Below are 14,400 nucleotides of genomic sequence, written 5' to 3' on the forward strand. Positions count from 1 at the left end.
GTGATAAGTTATGTAAAATCCCCGCCCAGTCTCCTCGCACCACTGCCTTCGCGAGGGTAATCAAAATTAATACACTCAGGTTTCCCCAAGAATAAGTCTACGGGGTTCCCAGGCTACGCCGGCTTCGGGAGGCACACACTGAGGGTCGGCTCTGCCTGAAACCCAGCTGCAGCTGGCTTGAGCGCCGCGTCGCTGCGGGTTCCGGTCGGTATCCCACCTGCTGCCAAAGCGGGCGGGCTACGTGGAAGTTGACCTTGCCCTGGGGCTGGAGGCTGCGGCCACCGCGGCCTCACTCGGTCCTCCGCGATCCCATGTTCCCCTGCGCCAAGGATACTTCCGGCGGGTCTGCAGGGCCTTTCTACGCTATCACGGCGCCTCTATGATCCATAGACGCGTTCCTAGTGGGTGTCATGGCGGCCGGGGTCGAGTTGGCAGGAGTTGCCCACGGAACTGGGGAAAGTCACTGAAGCAGAAGAAGAAGTGGCCTAATCCGGATGGTGGGAAGTCGTGAGAATGAGTGGAGGTCCACGGGGGTGACTGTGTCACTGGAGGCAGGCCCCTGGTAAAATCTCAGGCCAGGCCTTTGAGTTTCTAATCAGAGCCCGGCGGCTGGTGGGAGCCCCCGAAACCGGCGTGGACTGGGAACCATTCCCCAGTCGTGTTATCGATTCCTGAGTGTTGTGATTTAGACAGTCCTGCGGAGGCAGCGGTTCGAGGACGTTTGGCAGAGTAGTCCGACGACGCTGGCCGTTTTTCTCGGAGCAGAGCGGACCTTCTCTAACCCGCAGCGATGTCGTCCTGGCTTGGCGGCCTCGGCTCCGGCTTGGGCCAGTCCCTGGGTCAGGTCGGGGGCAGCCTGGCTTCCCTCACTGGCCAGATTTCAAACTTTACGAAGGATATGCTGATGGAGGGCACGGAGGAAGTGGAAGGTAACAGCTGGGGCGATGGAGGGAGGGGTTTATTGGGACCCTGGGAGCGTCCGTTTGGTCCCCAAGTCCATCTGTCATGAGACGCAGACAGGTCTAGAGAAGTGTCACTCCGCCCTTTTTTCTTTACATTTCTCCTTTTGCCTCTTAAGTGATTTTCTCTAATGAGAGACCACTAGGGTAGGGGGAAACAGGTCTGGTGGTTCTCCTTTGAGTACCCGGGATAGCTCAGAGCAGAGTGAAACTGCCCTTACATCGCGTAGAGTTTATTTTTCTTAGGTTCATCCACACTCACCGCTTACTTTGGCCTTAACTTGGAGGCGGAACTGATTTTGATCCTCTTCCTTTATACCGACATAGTTTAAAGAATTATTTGTATTATGACACGTAGTCACTTTTTTCGGCGGGCGGGGGTTTCTTCGATTTTCGTAACTTAATAAAATATTTAGTGGCTCTTACCCTTTCTCAGTTGAATATATGTTAGTGAAACATGCGTATGGTTTTCCTGTTATTTTATATTTTTGCTTATTCTGATGGCACATTACAGCGTCTCAGCTGAGAGTGTATTTTCATGCCTAATTGTCCAATGCCTCCCATATTGCTCCGAAGAGCAAGGAAGGTAACCCTGTTCTTCGAGTCCCTTTAGCAACCTTCACTCATTTTTGAAGTCCTCATTTTGTTTTACTAATGAATAGTGACCAGGAGTTACATGGTAGTCAATGATTAAGTTAATTGCTGTTTTGATTTCTTGATACTTCTTTCATCAAGTAGTATTTAGATCAAAAGAATTCTTTAATTTCAATATAGGTCTGCCTCCAGAGAGGGTGGTCTTTTGGATGAGAGCAGTTCCTTTCCTAGTTTTGTTTGTTGTAAATAAATTAGCATTCTGGTGTAATTTTTTTAATACTGATTTGAGTATGCATGTTTATTTGGTTGAAATAGAGAAAGATAGTTTGATTTAGAAAGATAGTATCTATATTTAGGATTTCTGTGGGGTCTATTTAGAAGGGAAGAAGATTGGGTAGCTGCTGTTAAATGGTAGCTGGTACCATTTAACTGCTTGGGGTACCCCTGAGGTGGGGGGTACATCAGGTGGGATGGGTTGGGGTGGGAGTTAAAGGGATTCTTCCTGTGTTCAGGAAATGATCATGTGACACTGAGGCCTGTCAGAAGCAGAAAAGGGCTGGCTAACCTGGGGAATGCCTAGTCTCTGATTGTTTCCTAGACAGGAGAAAACAGTTGTCTATTTCTTTGACTCTAAGCCAGAAACTCTGCACTTCCCCCTCCAACTTGGATGTCCTACAGGCTTAAGGAATTCATTTTGTTTTTCCCACGAAATGTGCTCCCGTGTTCTCTCTTTTAATGGTTTCACCATCTACCTGTTAGAAATTGTTATCACATTGTTTTGCCTCTTTTTTCTCCTACTTTCAATTGGTCATCAAATCTTGTTCATCTGGTGCCTGAACTGTTTCTTATATTTGTCTTTTCCTTTATTATTCCTCCTTCTTTAGTTCCCATCCCCGTTATCTCTCCTACACACTATTTCTCTTTCATGTCCTATCACTTGTTTCTTCCTCCTTTATTCCATATTCTGTTGTGTTACCAGTTACTTTTCTAAAAACAAATGTGCTTTAAAAATCTCTTGACCCTGTACTTAGGGGAGAAAACGCAAACGTCTTAATTTGGGGAAACCGAAAACCTATCCTATCTGGGTTCAACCTACCTCTTTCAGTCTTATCTCTTGTTCCCTCCCCCTTCTCTCTCAATAGCCACATAGATGTACATTCATATGCACAAGCATGCTTGCACCCAGGACTTCTGTACAGGGAACTTTGTGAGGTACCTACACAGCTCCAAGCCTGTGCATGGAAAGCCCTTCCTTTTTACCTCCTCCTCTACCCTCCCTTGCCTGGAAAACAATTTTTCCTGCATGACCCTGCTGACATGTCAGGTACCTGGTGAAACCATTCTCACTCCGTGACAGGTTTAGTTGCTTGTGTCTAACAGAACTTTGTGGATCTCTCTCTAACAGTTCTATTTTATTTATCTTTATATTACTAGTGTGTGTGGTACCTTCCTTGGTGCATAGTACATGCTTAGTAAAAATTTTGCTAAGTGACTAAAAATCTGCTTTTATTGTTTTCTCTTTGTATTAAAATAGGACTTGCTTAACATCCAGTTTATTGATTTTATAAATCATTTAAAAATAGGGTCAGAATGCAGTTCATTTATTCATTCAACTAATATTTATTGAGTGTCTACCCTGTGCCGGCAATGAACAAGGTAACAGTTCAGAATAACACTATTGATACAACTTGAAAATTTTTTTTTTTTTTACAACTTGAAAATTATCTGTAGTTAACAATATCAGAAAGTTGCTATTCTACCAAGCACTATACTGATTTAGGAGCTTGGGCTTTTAAATCAGACATGGATTGAAATTCCACATCCATGGGTTACAGATTGTGGGGTCTTCAGCAAATTATTAAATACTTAACCTTTAAAAAGCAAAGTTTTCTTATCTGTTAAAAAGAGATAATTATACCTATCATGAAGCTGAGGATTAAATGAAATCATGAATGTAACATGCCTAACCTAAACACTGTGCCTAGCAAATAGTAAGCGTTAATAAATGATGGTTGTTATTTTTGTTTTCCCTCATTGAGGAAACTTTTTTGGTCTGCATAACATCTCCCCTTTATCCTTAAAAAGGCCATGTTCTGGGGAGAGGGATATGGAGGGAGGTCTTCATGACCTTGTTTTTCTTTAATCTCTCTTTGAAACAGTTGCGGCTTCTAACAGTGACCTTCCTAAACAGATTAGATTATAATTTGTTCTCTTCTGAGTAGCAATTAGAGAGTCTTGTCAGAGTTTCAAGCAATTTGTATAAACAACCACACAGGCATCCCCACCTAGTGATTTTCAAAACAAGAAGAGCGAGTTTGTCATTATTATTTATTGGATGCCACTTGTATTTTCTTTTGATTTAAACTGTAATTCAGAGAAGTTATTTTTATAGTATTAAAGGGCTGAGAGTAATGAAAACTATTAATACTTAGAAAAGAAATCTGTGTGGAGGTTGATTATCTGGCAGCATCAACTGCCATTTGGGCCTCTGACTTTTAAATGAAAATGTACAAAACAAGACTGAGTTCATTCTCATTTTCAAAAACTTGTGTCCATGTTACTTGAAATAAGTGTTCTTTTACTGCATTTTTATTCTTTGTTTAAGAGGTCACTAATTTTTTTTGGTAGTATTGGAAGCAGAAAAAGTTAGTAAGACCTTAAACCCCAGTTGCATAAGAAGTTAGAAATATGTCAGTGGGAATTCCCTGGCAGTCCAGTGGTTAGGACTTGGTGCTTTCATTGCTGAGGGCTGGAATTAAATCCTTGGTTGGGGAACTAAGACCCCACTGTGCGGCCCAAAAAAAAAATTTTTTTTTTTTGCATCCTATTTGCATACCTTTCATCAAAAATTATACTAAGCAAACAGAGATTAATTTTCCATTACAAAATTTTAATAAACACTTCCAAGGGGTAAAGGTAGATGCTCTTGAATATAGAAGATAGGCGAAATGACTTATGTGACAATAAACATCTGTAACAGTAGAGAGTAGTGATAACAATCAAGTGATGTTTGTCTTCTGAATTTGTCCTCAGATCAGCATACCATTCTGTTTAAAGCTCAGTGAAATATATTCTCCTAAAGAAGCCTGTTTACTTCACATGATGTTGACCATATATTCAGTATATGCCGTTTCTTTTGTAGCAGATTTACCTAATGCTAGGAGAAAGGAAGTTGAAGCCATTCATACAATCTTAAGATCAGAGGTAAGGAAACTTAAAGATTTAGATTTTTCTTTTTTGAAAACATGAGTTATTCACACTTTATTTCAGTCCTCTCTTTTTAATGCACTTTTTCTCTTTCCCTTATCTTAGTTTTCTTCTCTTTTTTGAAGCTCTATCATCTTCCTTTGATGAAGATATAATTACATGTTACTGCACTTTTCTGTTAAATATTTCCACCTCTACTTCTGAATGGTGGAAGAAAGAAATCTGCCAAATATAGAAACAATAGTGGCAACAATTTATCATTTCAAGGATTTACAATGTTTTAATAGTGTGCTAAAACTGCAGTTGTACATTTAAGTGTAATGTGAAAAATGCATTTCTGTTTAATATAGAGTTTTTAATTCCCTATCATTAAAAAGGTGTGATATTTGTATGCAGAGAATGTAGAATGTAAGAATAGCAAATTAATTTTACCATTTTTTTTCGTTATTAGTCAAGTGCCTTGTGGTAACTAGCTCTGGTCATTGTACTAAATAGGGATGACAAAAACTTGAAAAGAGTTCAAAGGTAAGCCATAAAAAAAATGAAAGGTTTTAAAATGGCATCTATTGTAAAGTACTAAAGACATCTAACCATTGGGTTGGCCAGAAAGTTTCTTAGATGTTATGGAAACCCCTGAATGAACTTTTTGGCCATGCAATATTTAGCCTTTGGATAAGAATGGTGAGGGAACACGTAATAGTATTTCAGCAAACAGCATTCTTAGAGGACTGTGGTAAGCATGTTTTCCCTTGCTAAGCCCATAAAAAAAGAAAATGGAATTTAAATATAAGAAAATACTTTCTGACAACAAGCATCATTGAACTCTGGCCTGTATTACCAAGGGTTTCCCCTATGGCCCAGCAGGTAAGGAATCCACCTGCAATGCAGGAGACACAGGAAATGCAGGTTCGATCCCTGGGTGTCAGGGGTACCCAGGGAGGATACTGGACCCTCCAGTATCCCCTGGAGGAGGAAATGGCAACCACTCTAGTATTCGTGCCTGAAAAATCCCATGGACAGAGGATCCTGGTCCTCTACAGTCCAGTGGGTCGCAAAGAGTTGGACACAACTGAGCAACTAAGCGCACACACGTTAGATTACCAATGTAAGATTATAAATTTGAAAGTGGAAGGATCTCTCAAGAGGGACTATTGAAGTTTTCTGCCTCAGTGTGTGTGTGTGTGTGCGTGCGTGCGTGCGTGCGTGTGTGTGTGCGTGTGTGCACGCGCGCTCAGTCATGTCCAACTCTGTGTGAACCCTTGGACTGTAGTCCACTTGACCCCTCTGTCCATGGAGTTTTTCAGGCAAGAATACTGGAGCAGATTGGCATTTCCTGCTCTAGGGGATCTTCCTGATCCAGGGATCGAACCTACATCTCTTGCGTCTTCTGCATTGGCAGGCGGATTCTTTACCACTGCGCCACTTGGGAAGCCCCATCCTGCCTCAATAGAAGATGGCAGTTTGGTGGCACTTAAGAGACCTTAGCTGTAATTACCTAGTTAGTAGGTGTTTTTGTGACAGATGAACTTAATAGCTTCTTTCTTTGTAAGACCGAGATAGGAAATAGTTCCTATAGTCTCTAAAGAAATCCTTGAGAGAGTACTCACTATGGGCCTACCCAGAAAAATTAGATGGCAGAGATGTGTGTAGTGGCATTAATTAAGCTAAATTTGCCAGTATATGTTTGGAGTAGGGGATGGGGGTAGTAAATGGGATTAACCTGCTTAATGAATGACTGTTCTGTATTGAACTTAAGGAGGAAGATTAAACATGTTCTGTCCCTCTGTTGATATCAACTCTAGTCTCTCTCCTAGTGTTGTCCTTGGACAGTGGCAGGTATGATTCTAGTGTTCACAAGTATTTATTTTTGGTATAACATATCCCTAAGTGATAGCCAACTTTCTTGTTTGGTGCTTATTCAGAGTACTGTGAGCTACTGGAATACTAGAGGATAACAGACTATTGAACTTCTCAAGAGCTTTATTTTCCAAGGTGATTTTGACTATATGTGATTCCTGCTTTCTTTCAGCACATAAACACTTCATAAAGGTAACACCTTATGTGACTGTAAAAAGAAGGTGAACATATGATTTAAACCAGTAGGAAATTACAATAGAAAATTCTGTTTATTTAGAAAGCTTCTGTATAGACAGAGGGCAGTATATTTTCTAGAGGAAATTAGATTTGCTTATAGATGTTAACATTTGAAATTGATTAAATTAGTTAGGCTTCCTGAGTTGCAAGTAATAGCAACCAACCTAAGCTAATTTAACCATCTGTGCCAAGAAAAATAGTCTTCCCATTTACCATCTGGATCCAATGGACTCTTAATTTTTCTGTTAAATTATTTTATAAATAATTTACAGAAGTAAGAATAAAGTGATAGTGAAAAACTTCATCAGAAATTTCAGTGAGCACTTACAACAATTTAAATTTTTGTTCCCTATGTTTCTGCCTTTAAAAACTTACATACATATATGTGTGTGTGTGTATACACACATATACATACATATGGTTTCCCAGGTGGCTCAGTGGTAAAGAATCCTCCTGCCAGTGCAGGAGCTTCAAGAGATTCAGGTTCAATCCCTGGGTGGGGAATATCCTCTGGAGGAGGAAATGGCAACCCACTCCAGTATTCCTGCCAGGATAATCCCATGGACAGAGGAGCCTGGTGGGCTACAGTCCATGGGGTTGCAAAGACTCAGACACAACTCAAGTGACAGAGCATGCATGCATACAAACTTACATATTTTACCTCAAAAGAGTCAGTGTTCTTTGAATGCAGATAACTGCTTGTTAACTTTTTTCGTGAACTGAACTGTTTCTTGTAAATACTGACTCCAAATTTCAGTTATATCTCTGATAGATTTAGATCTTCTAGTTCTTTTTCCTGACTTATGTCATTTAAACCAATACTTATGAAAACTTTGATGACTTATGATTTTGTTAAAAACATGACTGCTCCATAAGTACAAAGTGCTTTAATTGTTAAATTTATAAATACCTATTAGAGTTATCACGATGGCAACCCACTCCAGTACTCTTGCCTGGAAAATCCCATGGATGGAGGAGCCTGGTAGGCTGCAGTCCATGGTGTCCTGAAGAGTCGGACATGACTGAGCGACTTCACTTTCACGTATTGGAGAAGGAAATGGCAACCCACTCCAGTGTTCTTGCCTGGAGAATCCCAGGGACGGTGGAGCCTGGTGGGGTCACACAGAGTAGGACACGACTGAATCAACTTAGCAGCAGCGGCGGCAGAGTTATCAATCCACTGAGTTTTTTCATTTTTGTCGTTTGTTTCCTCCTGGTCACCTATGTATACATGTGTCTTCAGCATTTGTCCACATAGGGACTGTATCAAGTAAATGTTGGTATATAAATATCATAAAGAAAGAATACTGTTACATGTCCATTTAACAAAATAGGATGGATGGCTCAGGTTTTTTCCACAAAATATTGTGAGATAAAATTTTATTGAATGATTAATTTCATGAGAACACCATATTTCCTTTTTGTTCTTGGAAATACATTGTTCACTCCTCAGTTCCTGAGTTTGAGAAATTCATGTAGGATATTGTTTTTCAAAGACTTGTCTGAGATTTTGCTTCTACAGTCATTTTCACCATAATCATTAGACTCTAGAGTGCTGTTTTCTGTCTCTCAGCATTTATGTTCTTAGTTGTCTAATTGTGGAATGTTTTCCTCAGTTTTCTTCTCTGTTGAAAAGTGAGAATTCTGAATTTCCAACTATGTTCAATGAAAGTGGGGAAAAAACCCAAAACAAAAAACACTGCAAAGATAGTGTCTCCATTGCTTTTTCCTTTTTAAAAGATGTAGTACTTGGTTATTTCACTGTTATTTTATCATTCTTCTAGATGATTCCATCAGTCTCCATTTACTTGTCTTTTTTTTTTTTAACATAGTTGTAAACAATGGATGAGTAATGATTAATTCTTGTTTAGTCACTAAGTCATGTCTGACTCTCTTGCAACCCCATGGACTGCAGCCTACCAGGCTCCTCTGTCCATGGGATTTCCCAGGCAAGAAAACTGGAGTGGATTGCCATTTCCTTCTCCACATCTTCCCAATTCAGGGCTCAAACACACGTCTCCTGCATTGTAGGTAGATTCTTTACCACTGAGCCACCTGGGAAGCCCTGATTAATTCTTAGGATGATAAAATAGCAAAATGTTTCAAGGTACAGAAAAAACAAGATCATTATGACCTCGTGATTATTCTTAGATTTATAAAAGTGCCCAGTGTACCCCTATGGTAATTACAAAATAGAATCTTTTTGTTTGTTTTCTAAGTATATTTTTTTCTTTTTTTTTTGGAAGCTACTAAGAAAGAATGTTACAAATATCAGTCCTTAGGACTGCTCAAAAAACGAAGCTCAAAAACTAGAATTGATTTTAGTAGACCTTGATAATATAACAACGGGTAAGCACAATGGGATAATTAAGGATAGAAATGAATCTTATGGATCCCAAGGGCAAAAATTTTAGCCAGTCTTTTAGGAAATGGCTTCAACCAGAACTGAATGCCATCAAGAATCTTTCTCATTTTTATTCCTCTCTCTTCCTAAGTGAACAATGCAAAGAAATAGAGGAAAACAATAGAATGGGAAAGACTAGAGATCGCTTCAAGAAAATTAGAGATACCAAGGGAACATTTCATACAAAGATGGGCACAATAAAGGACAGAAACAGTATGGACCTAACAGAAGGAGAAGATATTAAGAAGAGGTGGCAAGAATACACAAAGGAACTCTACGTAAAAGATCTTAATAACCCAGATAACCACAACTGTGTGATCACTCACCTAGAGCCAGACATCCTGAAGTGCAAAGTCAACTGGGCCTTAGGAAGGATCACTACGAACAGAGCTAATGGAGATGATGGAATTCCAGCTGAGCTATTTCACATCCTAAATCAAATGCTGTTGAAGTGCTGCCAGCAAATTTGGAAAACTCAGCAGTGGCCACAGGACTGGAAAAGTCAGTTTTCATTCCAATTCCAAAGAAGAAGAAATGAAGTCACTCAGTCGTGTCCGACTCTTTTTGACCCTATGGACTGTAGCCTACCAGGCTTCTCTGTCTATGGGATTTTTCAGGCAAGAGTACTGGAGTGGGTTGCCATTTCCTTCTCCACATTCCAAAGAAAGGCAATGCCAAAGAATGTTCAAACTACCACACAGTTGCACTCATCTCAGATGCTAGCAAAGTAATGCTCAAAATTCTCCAAGCCAGGCTTCAACAGTTCGTGAACCAAGAACTTCCAGATGTTCAAGCTGGATTTAGAAAAGGCAGAAGAACCAGAGATCAAATTGCCAACATCCATTGGATCATTGAAAAAGCAAGAGAGTTCCAGAAAAGCATCTACTTCTGCTTTATTGACTACGCCAAAGCCTGTGACTATGTGGATCACAACAAACTGGAAAATTCTTCAAGAGATGGACCTGCCTCCATCTGCCTCCTGAGAAATCTGTATGCAGGTCAAGGAGCAACAGTTAGAACCAGACATGGAGCAATAGACTGTTTCCAAATTGGGAAAGGAGTACATCAAGGCTGTATTTTGTTACCCTGCTTATTTAACTTCTATGCAGAGTACATCATGCGAAAAGCTGGGCTGGATGAAGCACAAGCTGGAATCCAGACTGGCAGGAGAAATCTCAATAACCTCAGATAACGCAGGTGATACCACCCTTAGGGCAGAAAGCGAAGAGGAACTGAAGAGCCTCTTGGTGAAAGTGAAAGAGAGTGAAAAAGTTGGCTTAAAACTCAAATTTAGAAAACTAAGATCATGGCAAATAAGATCACTTCATGGCAAATAGATCGGGAAACAGTGAAAACAGTGAAAGACTTAATTTTGGGGGGGGCTCCAAAATCACTGCAGATGGTGACTACAGCCATGAAACTAAAAGACACTTGCTCCTTGGAAGAAAAACTATGACCAACCTAGACAGCATATTTTGCCGGCAGAGGTCCATCTAGTCAAAGCTGTGTTTTTTCCGGTAGTCATGTATGGATGTGAGAGGTGGACCATATAGAAAGCTGAGCGCCGAAGAATTCATACTTTTGAACTGTGGTGTTGGAGAAGACTCTTTCAAGTCCCTTGGATTGCAAGGAGATCCAACCAGTCCATCCTAAAGGAAATCATTCCTGAATATTCATTGGAAGGACTGATGCTGAAAGCTGAAAGTCCAATACTTTGGCTACCTGATGTGAAGAACTGACTCATTTGACAAGACCCTGATGCTGGGAAAGATTGAAGGTGGGAGGAAAAGGGGACAACAGAGGATGAGATGGTTGGATGGCATCACCGACTCAATGGACATGAGTTGGAGCAAGCTCCAGGAGTTGGTGAAGGACCAGGAAGCCTGGAGTGCTGCAGTTCATGGGGTCGCAAAGAGTCAGACACGACTGAGCAACTGAATTGAACTGAACTTAAAATTTAAGTAATTTTTTCCATATTTTCCAGTATCTTAAAAGATTGTGATATGTAAATTTACTGAATTATGTTTAGAATATTTTCTGTACTTTTAAGTGTAGTTTTTCAAACTGAGTTCTAATAGTGGTTTTCAAAATGAATTTTTCAGAGATGCCTTGCTCAGGAGGCTGGGGTTCAGTCAGACAAGTAATGTGAGGCTTTGGCCTCCTACCTACACTTCAACCATAAGTCTTTTTATAAAGGTTTCTTTAAAAAACTTGTACTGATGAAAAAAAAAACCAACTTGTACTGTTCAGGGAGAACACAAAAGTTGAAACATATAATCTAGGTCACTCATTTACCAGACATTTATTGCCTACAGTATGTTAGACACTGGGTGTACAAAGATGGGGAAACACTGATCAGTGACCTTCTCTTAGCAGAAAATCAAGCTGAGCAGGGTTTTTAAAAAACTTTGGTTCAGAATTATGCATAATCTATTAACATGCTTATTGTACGTGTAACTTTAATTGGAATTGTGTTTTAAAAACCAAAATTCTGCGACCTACTATAGTACATCTTTTTTTGTGCATGAAACAATAATGTTTTTTATAATGTCCTGCACATAACTGTTACTAACGTGTTTTACTTTTAGTCTTTTCGTTGAAAACACTTTTTTCTTTGCTTCTAGAATGAGAGACTCAAAAAACTTTGTACTGATTTGGAAGAGAAGCATGAGGCATCAGAGCTTCAAATAAAGCAGCAATCCATGAATTATCGACATCAACTACAACAGAAAGAGGTAAAGGTTATAATAGACTTCATATTTACTTCACTACAATGTATATAGGATGGTTTCTAAGAGTTACAAATCAAGCTCTATTTAGATCAGTGAACATATCAAAAGGGTGTTGAAGTTAATAATTCCCAACTCAGTGTGATATCACTAATTTAACAAGGACTCTGTAAGCTTTTATGTTTATATTACATAAACTAACCTTTGTGGAGTTAAATTTCTGCTTTCCAGAAGAATAAAAGTCTTTGTATAAAATATCTTCAGGTGTCTGTTGCTTATAATTTCTATTTTATGAGACTTATTTCTCACCTATTTACCTAAATTGTTTTAAATCCGTGTGATTGCTAATAACATTTCTTTTTTAAAGAAAATGATTTTACACCTGAAACTAATATAATATTGTAAGTCAATTATACTTCAATAAAATATTTTTCATATAAAATAAAATTTAAAAATACACAAATATAAAAAAAGAAAATGATTTTAACTACAAATGTTAACGTGCTTATTCGTGTTTACTTGATTTTCCATGGAAAAACAGATTAGGTATTTTATAGTTAACTTACCCTGTTCTATATATTTTTTCCTCTTTAGTTTGATAGAAATGGTTATTTTGGAGGTAGCTTATCTTGCCTTTGCAGTGCCAATAGTATTATATAATTTAACCAGTGTTACTATGAATCCTTAAAATATAGACTGTGTACCTAGGTTTTGTACGTATGTACCTAGGTCATTGAATTCTCTTTAGTTTTAGTACATAAGTGGAATTCAATAAATGCTTTTATAGAATTGAGCCATTTCTTGTTTAATTATTCAGATCATTGGGGTTTTCTTCAGTTTGTTGATTAAATGTTCATTTCTACAATCACTTTATATTTGGGTTTTAAAAATTTAGATGCATTGATTTCTAGTTCTTTTAGTGACATATTAAGATGAAAAAGTAAACCACATTAAAGATTAATATTTAAAGAACTTAAATTTCCAATCTGTGTGGAATTGATTTCGTAAAATGCAATAAAAACGACAATACAATAAAACTACAGTACAATAAAATACAGTATTACTGCAAGATAAAATGAGTGTAAAAAGCAAATTTATAAGTTCAAGTTAAAGTGAAAAGTCCATTGTTTTCCTTTTAAGATTCAGCAGATATAAAATTACTCTGTCAAGCTGCTTTAAAAGTTTTTAAACCTTATTCTTTTAGTTTTCTATACTTGTCATGGACTGGAGCAAACGTTCATGACACTGGTCTACAGACATACTTTGAGCAGCACTGACTTATACTCCAGTAGAGTGGTAGCTCCTACCTAGGGGTTTACAGCTGAATCATGAAAAATATACATTGTTAGATCTTCTTGGAGATTCTGATTTAGTGTACTGGGAAGGGACCCTGGTACTGGTATTTTTCAAAAATCCCATAGCTGATTCTGATGCTTACATCCTAGTTGAGAAAACTATGGAAAATTTTGATATTTTATTTTTTACTTGGCTAGTGGAGAAGGCAATGGCACCCCACTCGAGTACTCTTGCCTGGAAAATCCCATGGACGGAGGAGCCTGGTAGGCTACAGTCCATGGGGTCGCTAAGAGTCGGACACGACTGAGCGACTTCACTTTCACTTTTCCCTTTCATGCACTGGAGAAAGAAATGGCAATCCACTCCAGTATTCTTGCCTGGAGAATCCTAGGGACGGCGGAGCCTGGTGAGCTGCCGTCTATGGGGTCGCACAGAGTCGGACACGACTGAAGCGACTTGGCATAGCATAGCATAGCATATTGATATCAGAGGGCAAATGAAAAATTCAAGTTTAGGAATACATCTTTTTAAGTAGAGTTTGTACTTTTTACCTCTACAACTTGATGTAACTGTCTATTGTCTGATGAGAACTTCCTTTGCATTATAGCTACATTTGAAAAGAACTGTTGATTTCATTACTTCTTACTAGAATCAAAGATAAAATATACTTTAGATCTGCTATTTTCTGAATCTGTTTGTTGCCTTCACTGTGATGTTCAGATTGCCCAAAGATGCAGATTGCATCATATCATTTATGGGAAAATAAGATTTGCACATTTCTATAAACCTCAACTAAAGATGGGGCTTTGATATGAAAAAGTGTCTGTTTACTATGACATCTGACATATTTGTATTTGGTTTTTCTTTGTCTAATTGCTTGACATTATATCTGTAGAAATACTGTTATTCATTGGCTGTCTCCTCAGGTCAGATTTTCCTTAGTTGTGGCAGGGTAACTTTTGGACTAGCTTGAGTATTTTACAGAAAGCTTATTTTCGTTTTCTCTAGCTCACTCACTTTCATGTTTTGTGTAATCTCTCATTTGGAATGGATATGGCATTGTGCTGAGTCCTGTGTTTGTAACTTCTTTTGGATGTTGACTTAGTATTGCCAGCCT

General features: G+C 38.8%; 1 protein-coding gene across 8 annotated transcripts in view; it reads left to right on the forward strand.

Annotated features, from left to right (window-relative positions):
- The first annotated feature begins 392 nt into the window (after window positions 1–392).
- TRIP11 (thyroid hormone receptor interactor 11) overlaps window positions 393–14,400 on the forward strand; it is a 67,476-nt gene continuing 53,468 nt past the window's right edge. For 5 of the 8 annotated variants that reach the window (XM_081548159.1, XM_081548161.1, XM_081548165.1 and 2 more), the window contains exons 1-3: window positions 393–929; window positions 4,696–4,757; window positions 11,883–11,993. In XM_081548159.1, the coding sequence (XP_081404285.1) occupies window positions 791–929; window positions 4,696–4,757; window positions 11,883–11,993 (312 nt within the window). In that variant the 5' untranslated portion in view covers window positions 393–790. The remainder of the gene's footprint in view (window positions 930–4,695; window positions 4,758–11,882; window positions 11,994–14,400) is intronic. The other 3 variants (XM_081548160.1, XM_081548166.1, XM_081548164.1) reach the window with 2 other exon arrangements.

The sequence above is a fragment of the Giraffa tippelskirchi genome, chromosome 12 (assembly GCF_054371585.1).
Source record: "Giraffa tippelskirchi isolate mGirTip1 chromosome 12, T2T-mGirTip1v1.2.pri, whole genome shotgun sequence".
In the NCBI taxonomy this organism is placed as follows: Eukaryota; Metazoa; Chordata; class Mammalia; order Artiodactyla; family Giraffidae; genus Giraffa; species Giraffa tippelskirchi.